General features: G+C 56.6%; 1 protein-coding gene across 1 annotated transcript; it reads left to right on the forward strand.

Moving 5' to 3' along the window:
- Positions 1-8,141: 8,141 nt before the first annotated feature.
- Positions 8,142-10,521, forward strand: KCNA2 (potassium voltage-gated channel subfamily A member 2). The gene is made up of 2 exons (XM_047871349.1): positions 8,142-8,188; positions 8,642-10,521. Exon 2 carries the CDS (start codon positions 8,804-8,806, stop codon positions 10,301-10,303), a length of 1,500 nt encoding a protein of 499 aa, XP_047727305.1. The 5' UTR covers positions 8,142-8,188; positions 8,642-8,803; the 3' UTR covers positions 10,304-10,521.
- Positions 10,522-11,785: the final 1,264 nt, after the last annotated feature.

Genomic DNA, 11,785 nt, shown 5'->3' on the forward strand with positions numbered 1-11,785 from the left:
CTTCGTGGAGGACGTGACATGAGTTGAATGTTAGGAGTCACTGGGGTAATGGGGGGCGGGGGGAGCAGGGTGTTCTGGATGAGAGGCTGTAAGCCAAAGCAGGAAGACCTGGAACCATCTGGAAGTTCGTATTTTTGAGCCCATGCTGCAGGGGAGCCACTGAGATAAACACCCTGTGCACATTATCTCCTTAGGTCCTCAGAATAAGCATTAGGCGTTAGTCCCATTTTGCAGTTTGGAACTCAGAGAGGGAAAATACCCCAGCTGAGGTCACGTGAGTGGCAAGCAGCAGAGCCAAGACTCGACGCCAAGCCTGTCTGACCGTAGGACTTCATTTAATGTGTCTGTATTAAGCCAGGTAGAGCTCTCAAGACCGTTTGGCCTAATGCCAACATAGACTTTTAAGATGGGCACAGAGGAAGGGTGGGGGGAACACCAGATCATGAAGGGCTCTGCTTGTCTTTCAGAACACGTAGTCTGGGGGGCGCCTGGGAGGCTCAGTCGCTTGAGCGTCCAGCTTTGGCTCAGGTCATGATCTCACAGTTTGTGGGTTCGAGCCCCGCATCGGGCTCGGTGCTAACATCTCAGAGCCTGGAGCCTGCTTTGGATTCTGTGTCTCCCTCTCTCTCTGCCCCTCCCCTGCTCATGCTCTGTCTCTCTCTCTCTCTCTCTCTCTCTCTCTCCTTCAAAAATAAATAAAAACATTTAAAAAATTAAAAAAAAAAAAAAAAAAGAACACGTTGTCTGGGTCACAGCAATAGGGAGCCAACAAGGGGTTAAGAGGTAAGTGACATGACGGGATTTGCTCTTTCAGAAGATCACTGTGGCAACTGTGGGGAGAAGGGACCAGGGAGAGCTAGCCTGAACTGTAGTGGCTCAGACCCCCCTGCTGGTGGCTGAGACTAGGGTAGCAGGAGAGAATCGGAGAGAAGTGAAGAGCTACCAAGGCCAAGTGAGGGACTGCGTGCAGGGGATATCGGGGTGAGGGAAGCAAAGAGAGCCGATAGGGCTCCCAGGTTTCTGGTTTGGGTGACGGAGTGAAAGGTGGGCTTTCTCCAAACCAGGGGAGTGCGAGGGAGACGCGGTCCTGGGAAGTGAGGCTCCGGAGACAGGCCTGGGCTGATGACAGAGCGCACAGAGAGCCAGCCGTGGGCAGGGCCCGGAGCTGGCTCAGCTGCCTGGAGCACAGGCCCAAGGAGGTGGGTGGTCAGGACCTTGACCTAACCCAGGCCAGCTGGCTCACGTGATTGAACTGATTACCTCTGTGAGCCATTGGGGCTCTGAACACATGGGAGGCTGGGACATTCAGAGCTGCACCCCCACCCCCACCCACCAATATCCGGGCCACCCCAGGCCACCTGGGCAGGCCACCACGGCCTCAGAAAGAGTCTGGAGCCAGAAAAGCCGAGAGACACAGTGACTGATGGGGACACCGCCAGCGTGCTCAGAAATAGGCAGCTCCAGGGGCGCCTGGGGGGCTGGTCGGGTAAGCGTTGACTTCAGCTCAGGTCATGATCTCGCGGTTCGTGGGTTCGAGCCCCACGTCGGGGTCTGTGCTGACAGCTGAGAGTCTGGAGCCTGCTTCAGATTCTGTCTCCCTCTCTCTGTCCCTCTCCTGCTCACACTCCATCTCTCTCTCTCTCTCTCTCTCTCTCTCTCTCAAAAATGAATAAACATTTTTAAAAAAGCATAGAAAGAAAGAAAGAGCTCCACAGGCAGCTGAAATCACAGGTGGTCCAGGGGATGTGGTTTGGAATACCCAAGGCATCCGTGTCACGGCCCCCCATCAACCTCGCCCACTTCTATTCCAAACAGAGAGGAAAAAGGTGATTGCAATGCTGAGGGTGGTCTGCCGAAAGTATCACTTAGTGTGTGCTCTGGGATAGGCACTGTTCTAACTGTTTTACATCCCCACCACACGATGAAAGTTTACAGGTGAGGAGCTGAGTCACAGGGCTAAAACATGGCAGGCCGGGGATTGGGTCCTACACCTGCTGGCACGAGCGGTTGTACCTCAAGCGTGACGCCATTCTGCCTTTGGGTGCTAACGGCAGGGACGAGAGGGTGAGGCCACCAGCATGATGCCTGACCCAGAGGAGTGGCCCCAAAAGGGGAGGGAAGGTCCACCCCCTTCACCCATTCCTTAATATACTCTTTTATGTGGCCAAACTTTGCAGTACAGGAGCCAAGGCCCAGGCCTCCTCACAGGAGTTCCTTGGAGGCAGCGGGGAGTTAATCGCAGAAGGCTTCCTGCAGGAGGCAGCGCTTAGGTAAGTAGGGCACTGGAACGATGCTCCTTCTACTTTCCAGGGGAAGTCCTCGGACGTCAGACATGATGCACACGGGCAGGGCACAATCATGACAGCAGCAGCAATGGTGACGGGACCAGTGTCCTCTTCCACACGGACCAGGCTTTCTCCTTTTCCAAGCACATTCACATCAACTCTCCTCTGATGCTAACAATTGCGATTTTTAACACACACTAAAAATGAATGCTAATTTCCTTTCTTCTTTTTTTCCTTCCTTCCACTCTCTCTTTAAACCCTACAAAGCAAGGGGAGCCAGGGGACAAATGCTACCCTTCCTATCTTACGAGTAAACCACAGCACAGAAAGGTCAAGCCAGTGACTTTGGGTCACACAGCTCTGCATGCTAAGACTAAAGCTCTGGGGTGAGGGAGGCTTAGCCCTGTGCCCTGCAGATGTGACAGCCATCAGTGGAGCTGCTCCAGGCAAAGGCACAGAGGGGAAACTTCAGGTCCTGAGTCTGAGTCTTGTACTGCTGTCTTGACTCCACCAACAAGCTTCCAAAACAGACATCCTGGCAGGTTGGGCAACCTCCGCAGAATATATGGATATGTCCTAAGGGTCTAGAAGGTCTGCTGGATGGGATCCCTGCCCCTAAGACCAGGGAGTGAGCCCAGAGGCCTGGCACCAGGCTAACGGTCGAAGTGGGCAGGAGAATGAACAGTGATTTGTGGAGTCAGACATCTTGAGTTCCGTTCCAGCCTCACCACTTACGAGCTAAATTGCCCTGGACAGCGACTTGTCCTCTCTGAGTATCTTCATCTATAAAATAGAGATAATGGCATCTTTTCCCTTAGGTGGTGCCAAGGAGTCGATCAAACAACCCACGACAGCTGTCAGCAGGCGCCTGGGCCCACATTCCCTGTTTCCCTGGCCTGCTTCCTGCGGGCTCAAGGGGGCTGTGCCACCACAGTGGGCCCGAGGGCTGGTGGGGGACCAAGCCTCAGCAGAGGTGACGGTCATGCAAGGAAGGAGCGCCGCTCCTTTGGAAGTGACACCGGAGAAGGGCGCTCCTGTCTTCTACATTCATGAATCATGGCGGGAAAGACGAAGAGACCCTCCAAGAGACCACCAAGGTACCTGCAGTGCCTTGGTGTGTGTGTGTGTTGGGGGCTGGGGTTCATGGATGTGCCCTATCATAACTCCTCCTTTCAGTGACTGTAGTCGCAGAGGGCAGGAACCGACAACTTCAGGTCACTGGCAGGTCACTGCTGTGACCGTCACCAGTATTTCCCTCTGCCGAAGACAAGGCACGGCCCCCAAGCAGGACACCCGACTGAAGGATAAAGGAGTGGTCTTTGGGGGTCTGGCCGGCCCTAGGGAGGGATCAAGAGGCACCCCAGCTGTCCTTTCGTGGCCCAGAATAAGAAATGGTGGCCTCTAGAGGGCTGGAAAGAGAGCTAACAGTGATCAAGCAGCTAGGTTAAGCTGGCTGGCTGTCCACTACACCTCAGTTCATCCTGCCCCCCACCCTGTGAGCCGTTTTGCTGTCCCGCCCACCAAAGGAGAAACTGAGGCCCAGAGCAGTTTAAATAACTTGCTCGAGTTTACACAGCTAGCAAATGCCAGAGGTAGGAACTGGGTCCGTGCTCTTTTTCTCACACAGCCCTGCCAAACCAAGAGGGACCGTCCAGGGTGGGAGCCACACCCACGTGCCCTGGCACAACTGATATTATGCTCCTTTTTCTTTCTTCCCTTTTTTCCTTCATTTCTTTTTGCTTGTTGTTCACACTTAGGTAAGGCTTTGAGGGGGGTGGGGGGGTCGTGGAGTAGGACGACATACCCCTGAGCCCGATCAGATGGGACAGGGGTCAGAGGAAGATCCCAAAGAGGGAAATGAAATTCTGGGGCTGCTCCGGTACCTGAGCAGTGTGGCGTGGGGGCTAAAGGTATCTGCCCTAGGGTCACAGACACCCGATTCAAGTCCCAGAGCCGCCACTCAGGGACGTCGGGCAGGTTGCTTCACCTCTTTCTGCCTCAATTTCCTTCCCCCCGGAAACGGTAGTGATGTAGAAACTAGCTCTGGGAGCTGTGAGGATTAAGCCTCCCGCTGAACTGGACGTGCTTAGCACAGTGTCCGCCACATGGTGGGCACATGTTACCAATTAGCACAATTATGAATTCTCCCTCAAGAGCGTTTTTTCTGTCCGCGGCTTTCATTTGAACAAAGGCGGGCGAAGAAAATATATACAGGTGGTCAAATGGATGTGTGTTGTGCTTCAATTGACATGAGGACCCCCACGGAGCCAGAAGGAGAAACAGAGCCTTGCAGAGCTGGGAGGGGAGACTTTCCAGTAGGAGGGCGGAGCCCAAACTGGCGGACGGTGTGCTGAAGGAGGTGGGAATGGCTGAAATCTCAGGGGAAGTGAGGGGTGGGGCACACTGGGAGGCAGAGAGAATGGGCCAGAAAAACCCGGTGATCGGGAACTTAGAGAAAGAGCCACAAGCCAAGCTACAGGCTGGGAGTTACGGCCTGTTTCACAGGGAGGCAGAGTGGAGAAACCATCATTTGTGGAGCGTCTGCTGGGGGCTAAACTCTTTACATAAGCAACTTAACCCTCACAACAGCTTGTGAAGTATCCTCATTTTGCAGATGAGGGCACCGAGGTCCAGAGAGCTGAATTAATTCACCTCCTACCCAGCAGGGATTTAGGTCCCAGCCTGGCTGGCTTCAAAACACCCAGGTCACCCTCAGGCTGGGACATGGATGGCTCAAGTTCTAGAAGCCCTAGGCCAAACCAGCCCGCTTGATGTGTCATCCCCAGAGCTCACTAAGGTCACTTCCCTCCCAGACTATGCCCTGCAGCTCTGGCTAGGCCCCCAGTCTTAAACCATACCTAGCAGACCACCCTGACGGCTGTCAGAACTTCCATCACAAGGCTACAGGCCTAGAGACCGAAAGTTCTTAGTAAGGAGGTCCCAGCAGGAGCCTCCCTGGGATTGGAGCCCCTTTGCATCTAAGGCTCCTGGTCTGCCCCAGTCTGGGGCTCACGGAATCACTGTTTGCAGCCATGATTCTGACAGAGATCCAGATGCCAGAACTCCCAGGGGCATGGGGCTGTAATGTGGTCATGAGCACCCTGGACCCTCTCACATCCACCATGTGAGCAGAGGGTAGGCTGGGCTTCCCCTACCCTTTCTTCCAAAAGCAAAGGCCTTTCTCTTCTGCCCACACCCCAGGGTGCCAGGGCGCTGGGAGCTGGACTCCCATTTTCAGAGTTCCGTGGGCCATCCGGCCCTGTTAAGGTCTGTGAGGAGACCGGTTTTGTGAGTGTCTGGCCTTTCCCTAGGGCAGCAGCACGGCCCAGAGCCTTCCCTGCCCGGCCCTGGAGGGGAGGGGAGCCTAGAGGGCCGGCTCTGCAGTTCTGCCCGTTTCCTGGGGCTCCTTGGCAGGAAACCAACCCAGTGAGTTTCAGCTACACTGCGGCCCATACCTGCTGCATTCCCTTGCGAAGCCAAAGCTTTGGCAGGGTAAGAGGGAGGTGAGGAAGCAGAGCTGGAGGAGGGGGCGAACGGGCGCGAGAGGGGGTCTGCAAATTCTGTCTGGCAGCTTCGTAAAAATAGCAACACATCTCCCGCGGGGCTGGATCCCTCCTCGGACCCGGGATGGCTGCTATCGATTGTTTCCTCCTCGCCTACTTCATTCTGTTGGCAGGAGCCTCTCCCGACCGCCCCTCAACTTCTGTCCCCCTTCCCCGGGCCCGGCAGCACGCAGCTGAGCTCTCCACGAGGTTCTGGTTCGTAAGCTGGGTTCTGCCAAAGCATGGGTGTTTTCCTCGCAGGGTGGGGGCCGAGGCCGGGGGAGCGGGGGAGGGGGGCGCAACTCAGCGGCCACCTGCTCGGCTCTGGCCCCCGCCGGCCCCTTTAATTCGAGTTCGCAGCCGGGCCAGGTGCGGCGCTGCGTGGCGCGGTGCGGCGCGGTGCGGCTGCGGGCGGCGGCCGGGCGCTCCGTACGCGCCGCCCGCGGGACTGCAGAGCCGGCTCCCGGCTGGCCGCCCGCACCCCGCCGCCGCCGCCGCCCGCCGCCGCCGTGTCACGGCGCTCGCGGTCAGCCAGGAACATGGAGGCCCCGGGTGCCCAGCGCGAAGGGTAAATGGGTGTCGGGGCGGTGGGCTGCGCGGGCCGCTTCCCCTGCCCGGGCTGCGCCGCGCAGAGGGGCTGCGGGGCACCGGCGGCGCAGCCCGCAGCGCGGCAGCCTCGGGCTGAGTCCGGCCCGGGCGGGGGATGGGGAGGGGGGGGTGCTGGCGCCCTGCGGAAGGAGAGGGCACGGAATGGGCTCGGGACCCTTGGGCTGCGCGCGGCGCGGGCGGTGGGCGCAGCGAGGCGCGCGGGCGGGTGATGGGAAGTGCAGCTGACAGCAGAACCGGGTCTGGCCGATAGCGCCGGTTGGTCGGACCCGAGCCACTTGGGACGCCGGCCTGCATTCCCCTCTCCGGCTCCAAATCAAAACGGCTTTGCGGCGGGGCAAGGCTTTTCCGCTTTCCGGGGGCCGTGCGTTGCGGGGGAGCCCCCGCGCTTAGGAGGAAGGGGAGGTCTGGGGCAGCACCCTACTCCCCACCCCCAGAGTTCGGGCTCCCTTGTTTTCGGGTGGAGATGGACCCCAGGGGCGAGAGAGCCGGGTTGCGTTCGGGCCCGCGGGAGCCGGGCAGGAAGGGGTTAAGGCGGCGCTCGCAGCGGTGGCCGGCTGGTGGGTCCGGTCCGCGGGCGCGGAACCGAGCGCGGGGCGCGCCTGGCGGAATCCCGGCCGGAGTCCGGGCGGTGGGGAGAGGGCCCAGACCCCTCCCCGCCCTGGGGGTGGCGGGATTGGGCCGGCAGGGGGCCAGCCCGGAAGCCGGCTTCCTCCAGGCTCCCCCTCTCGCCGCTGCCAAGCCGCCTCGCAGCCGGGCTGGCCGGGCGTTCGTTCTGCGCTCCCTGCCGAGACGGGAGGGATTTTCTCTTGGGGAGAAATCGGTGGTCGGGCGCCTGCCCAGATCAAATGCCACCCTGCTCGGAGGGAAGCCTGCAACCTAGGCATCCCCGAGGGAGAGTAAGTCCTGGGACCAAGCCAGCCAGCTTTTGTAGAATCGACCTTTCCGTGTGAGGAATCTCCCTAGATGGGCTTTGAAGGAGTGCGTGTTGAGGAGGTGGGGGGAGGGGTTCTTCCTCCTCCGGGACCCGGTCGAGGTCAGAGCTTACAGTCCGGCTGGGCTGCCGTGGAGGAAGCCCTCCCCTTGGGAGATGCTGTGTTCAGACCTAGGGGCTGGAGGGCTTGGCCCAGAGTCCCTCCAGATGGCTGCTGAGGACCAAGGGAGATCTGTGGCTCTGCCCTGGGAGGCCCCTAGAGGAGGCAGGCCCAGCGGAGCCTGAAGGCTTGTTCCCTGGGAGAAAAATGCTTCCAGCTGATGGAAGCCCGCCCCGGAGGAGGCTGGGAGGCTGAGGGGTAGCTCTCAGGTGTGACACCAGCATGGAAGGTGGGCACGGAAGGCAAAGCCGCCAGAGCCCTCCTAAATCTTGGCACCAGCTACCCAAGAGCCACGGTTCCACCTTTCTGCTGTTTTTTCCAGGCAACGTCACACCTCCTGAGGACAGCCAGGAGGACTCTGGCTTTTGCTGAACTTTGCATCTTGCCTCCTTCCTTCCAAAGGCTCCGGACCCAAGTTCAGCTGCCCTGGAGTCCTACGTGTCCCTGGCCAGGCCCTCCACTGCCCCTCCAGGCCAGCCCAGTTCTGGAGCTCACCTCCAGGACCTGGAGCCTGCCCTCCTGCCCAGAATGACTCACCATTATTTCTCGCTCAAGTGAGAAGGCGTGATGGGCAGCCGGGCTGCCTATTTGTGTATCTAGGATTCCCACAGTATCTGATCAGCTCTGCGAGGAAGAGAGCTTCAGGTTCCTGCCTTGCCAGGTAAATCAGTCTATTCTTTAATAACAGCCATGCGTAGAGTCATTGGAGTGGGGGCGATGAGGGAGACCCAGGCCCCAGATGCACCACTGTGACTAGCTCCCCGAGCGCAGGTGTCTGCAAACCCCGAGTTCAGTGCCTGGGAGAGGGCTCCCTTCCGGCCTCTAGTATGGGCTTGTGCTCCATGAAGCCCGTGCGGTGCAGAGGGGACCCGTACCAGCCACCTTCCCCCAGTGCAGGGCAGTCCGGAGCTTTCTTGAGAGCCTGCCACCTGCTTTCCTCTGATCCCCAGCCAGGTTACAAGGTGAAAGTAAGTTCTGCTTTTTGGTGGTGGTGGTGGTGGTGGTGGTGATATTTCTGAACTCTTGGCTGAGAGGTAGGAGACAAGGAGCAGCAACCGAGGTCGGGCTGCTGATGCCGAGTGGTCTCATGTCCTTAACTGCCTCTGTCTTTCAGCCAAGCGAGGCTGTCTCTCCAGCTCTCAGAGAGCCCACGGGCTCTCCTGCAGGAACCCAGGCCAATGCTTCTGTGTTTCCTGGGGCCATAAGCGGTACCCTGAGCTCCCTGCCGCCAGGCAGCTGGAAGGCATAGTGTGAGGCCCTTCTCTCAGCCCCAATTATGACAGTGGCCACCGGAGAGCCAGCAGACGAGGCTGCTGCCCTCCCCGGGCACCCGCAGGACACCTATGACCCCGAGGCAGACCACGAGTGCTGTGAGAGGGTGGTGATCAACATCTCGGGGCTGCGGTTCGAGACCCAGCTGAAGACCTTAGCCCAGTTTCCAGAGACCCTCTTAGGGGACCCAAAGAAGCGGATGAGGTACTTTGACCCCCTCCGAAATGAGTACTTTTTCGATCGGAACCGCCCCAGCTTTGATGCCATCTTGTACTATTACCAGTCTGGGGGCCGGCTGAGGCGACCTGTGAACGTGCCCTTAGATATATTCTCTGAGGAGATTCGGTTTTATGAGCTGGGAGAAGAAGCCATGGAAATGTTTCGGGAAGATGAAGGCTATATCAAAGAGGAAGAGCGTCCTCTGCCCGAAAATGAGTTTCAGAGGCAGGTGTGGCTCCTCTTTGAATACCCAGAGAGCTCGGGGCCTGCCCGGATTATAGCTATCGTGTCTGTCATGGTGATCCTGATCTCGATCGTCAGCTTCTGCCTGGAAACACTGCCCATCTTCCGGGATGAGAACGAGGACATGCATGGTGGCGGGGTGACCTTCCACACCTATTCCAACAGCACCATCGGGTACCAGCAGTCGACCTCCTTCACTGACCCTTTCTTCATCGTAGAGACCCTCTGCATCATCTGGTTCTCCTTTGAATTCTTGGTGAGGTTCTTTGCCTGTCCCAGCAAGGCCGGCTTCTTCACCAACATCATGAACATCATCGACATCGTGGCCATCATCCCCTACTTCATCACCCTGGGGACAGAGCTGGCCGAGAAGCCGGAGGATGCCCAGCAGGGCCAGCAGGCCATGTCGCTGGCCATCCTCCGTGTCATCCGGTTGGTAAGAGTCTTTAGGATTTTCAAGTTGTCTCGACACTCCAAAGGTCTCCAGATTCTAGGTCAGACCCTCAAAGCCAGCATGAGAGAATTGGGCCTCCTGATATTCTTCCTCTTCATCGGGGTCATCCTTTTCTCTAGTGCTGTCTATTTCGCAGAGGCCGATGAGCGAGACTCCCAGTTCCCCAGCATCCCGGATGCCTTCTGGTGGGCAGTCGTCTCCATGACAACCGTAGGCTACGGAGACATGGTTCCAACTACCATTGGGGGAAAGATCGTGGGCTCCCTATGCGCGATTGCAGGTGTGTTAACCATTGCCTTACCGGTCCCCGTCATCGTGTCCAACTTCAACTACTTCTACCACCGGGAGACAGAGGGAGAGGAGCAGGCCCAGTACCTGCAAGTGACGAGCTGTCCAAAGATCCCATCCTCCCCTGACCTAAAGAAAAGTAGAAGTGCCTCTACCATTAGTAAGTCTGATTACATGGAGATCCAGGAGGGGGTAAACAACAGTAACGAGGACTTTAGAGAGGAAAACTTGAAAACGGCCAACTGCACTTTGGCTAATACAAACTATGTGAATATTACCAAAATGTTAACTGATGTCTGATGGAAACCCATTACCATACTCGCAGCTCCATGGAACTAATGCAGATCTTGCGTAATAGCCTGCATTGTAGTCAGTGTGTTCTACAGTGTGTATCTGGTTCTGCATGGAAAGCAATAGTCGTGCAAGTGACTTTTTGATCTTTTGATTTTGGATTTAGAGCACAGAGTATCTGTCCATGGCTTTCATGCAAATCTTCATCACCGGCTTAGGGGTTTCCAAACGGGGGGGTCACCCATGGAGCCAGAATTTCAGAAGGACACGTTGGGGCCACCTCATGTCAAATACATAACCCACCGCCTCAACGCCACCTTCCCTTCCAAGTTAGATGCACACGGCACCCGGGAGATGCACCCCTCCCCCACCCCAGCCTCCGGGTCCCCGGCACCATCATCCCATATGAGCCCACCTCCCCCTTCACAGAGGAAAACCATGGTGGCTTAGCTTTAAAGCGCTGGTAATTGTGCAAAAGGTCATTCCCATTTTTGCATCGAAAAGCACGCACAGGCCTGTGTATTGGAATTACTTTCTGTGTCACGGGCTGGGCTTTGTGAGTTGCAGTTGCCAAGTGGATGGTCTGGAGGCTTGTGTTTCGTAACGGAAAATGCTGCATTTGGTTTTTCTCTGCAGTGTGGATGTGAGGGAACCCCAGGGGGGAGGGACGGTGAGTATGGCCGAATGTGAGTTGTCAAGTTTCACATTTGCTCTTAGGCCTATGGGGAGAAGCTAGCAAGCCAAGGGACCTCTCGGCTTCAGATCTCACCATTTTTGCAGGCTTCGGGGTCACACAACACGTCTGATTTCTTCGTTACACTGGAGTTTGCAGACATCTGCTTTCCTAGTGCCGTGCCAGCGGCACTGACACCGCAGTGAAATTACCAGTGATGCGATAGAGCTGCATGGGTGTTTCTTGCATGAATCTCAATATTTAAAACACAGGAGATAACCTATTTTCTTAGTAGCCTACACAGTATTCATATTTAGAGTATTAATAGCCCCAGAGTGGCATTGAACTAGGGTTTTTTTCCCCCCCATCGGAGGACAAAAGCCCTCAATCAGGAGAAAAAAAAAAAAAAGAGACTGTTTGGCACGGGGAACCAAAACTTCTGGCTCTCCAGCCCACGCCATCCCTGTTCTTCCAAGCTGGGGCACAGACCTCTGCGAAGCCAGGAAAGTGAGCAGGGAACACAGCGCCTGAACACCTCACATAACTGCACCTTAGGAACTAACCTGGTCATGGGCATGACTCTATAGCTGACCAGGGCATCTGGTCCCGAGGACAGGCGGATTTGTGGATCCAGTGTATATAAATATATATTGAGTATCTCTTTCATGAGTTCCTCTACCTAGCTAGCTATAGGAAAAAAAAAATTGCATTTGAACCTTGTATAAGCTTATGCAATATTTTGGACACAGGGCAATTTATGCATGTGTTTGACTATGTGCACTAGAGTATGTATGTATATACTATGTACTATATACATA

The sequence above is a fragment of the Prionailurus viverrinus genome, chromosome C1 (genome assembly GCF_022837055.1).
Source record: "Prionailurus viverrinus isolate Anna chromosome C1, UM_Priviv_1.0, whole genome shotgun sequence".
NCBI classification, from domain to species: Eukaryota; Metazoa; Chordata; class Mammalia; order Carnivora; family Felidae; genus Prionailurus; species Prionailurus viverrinus.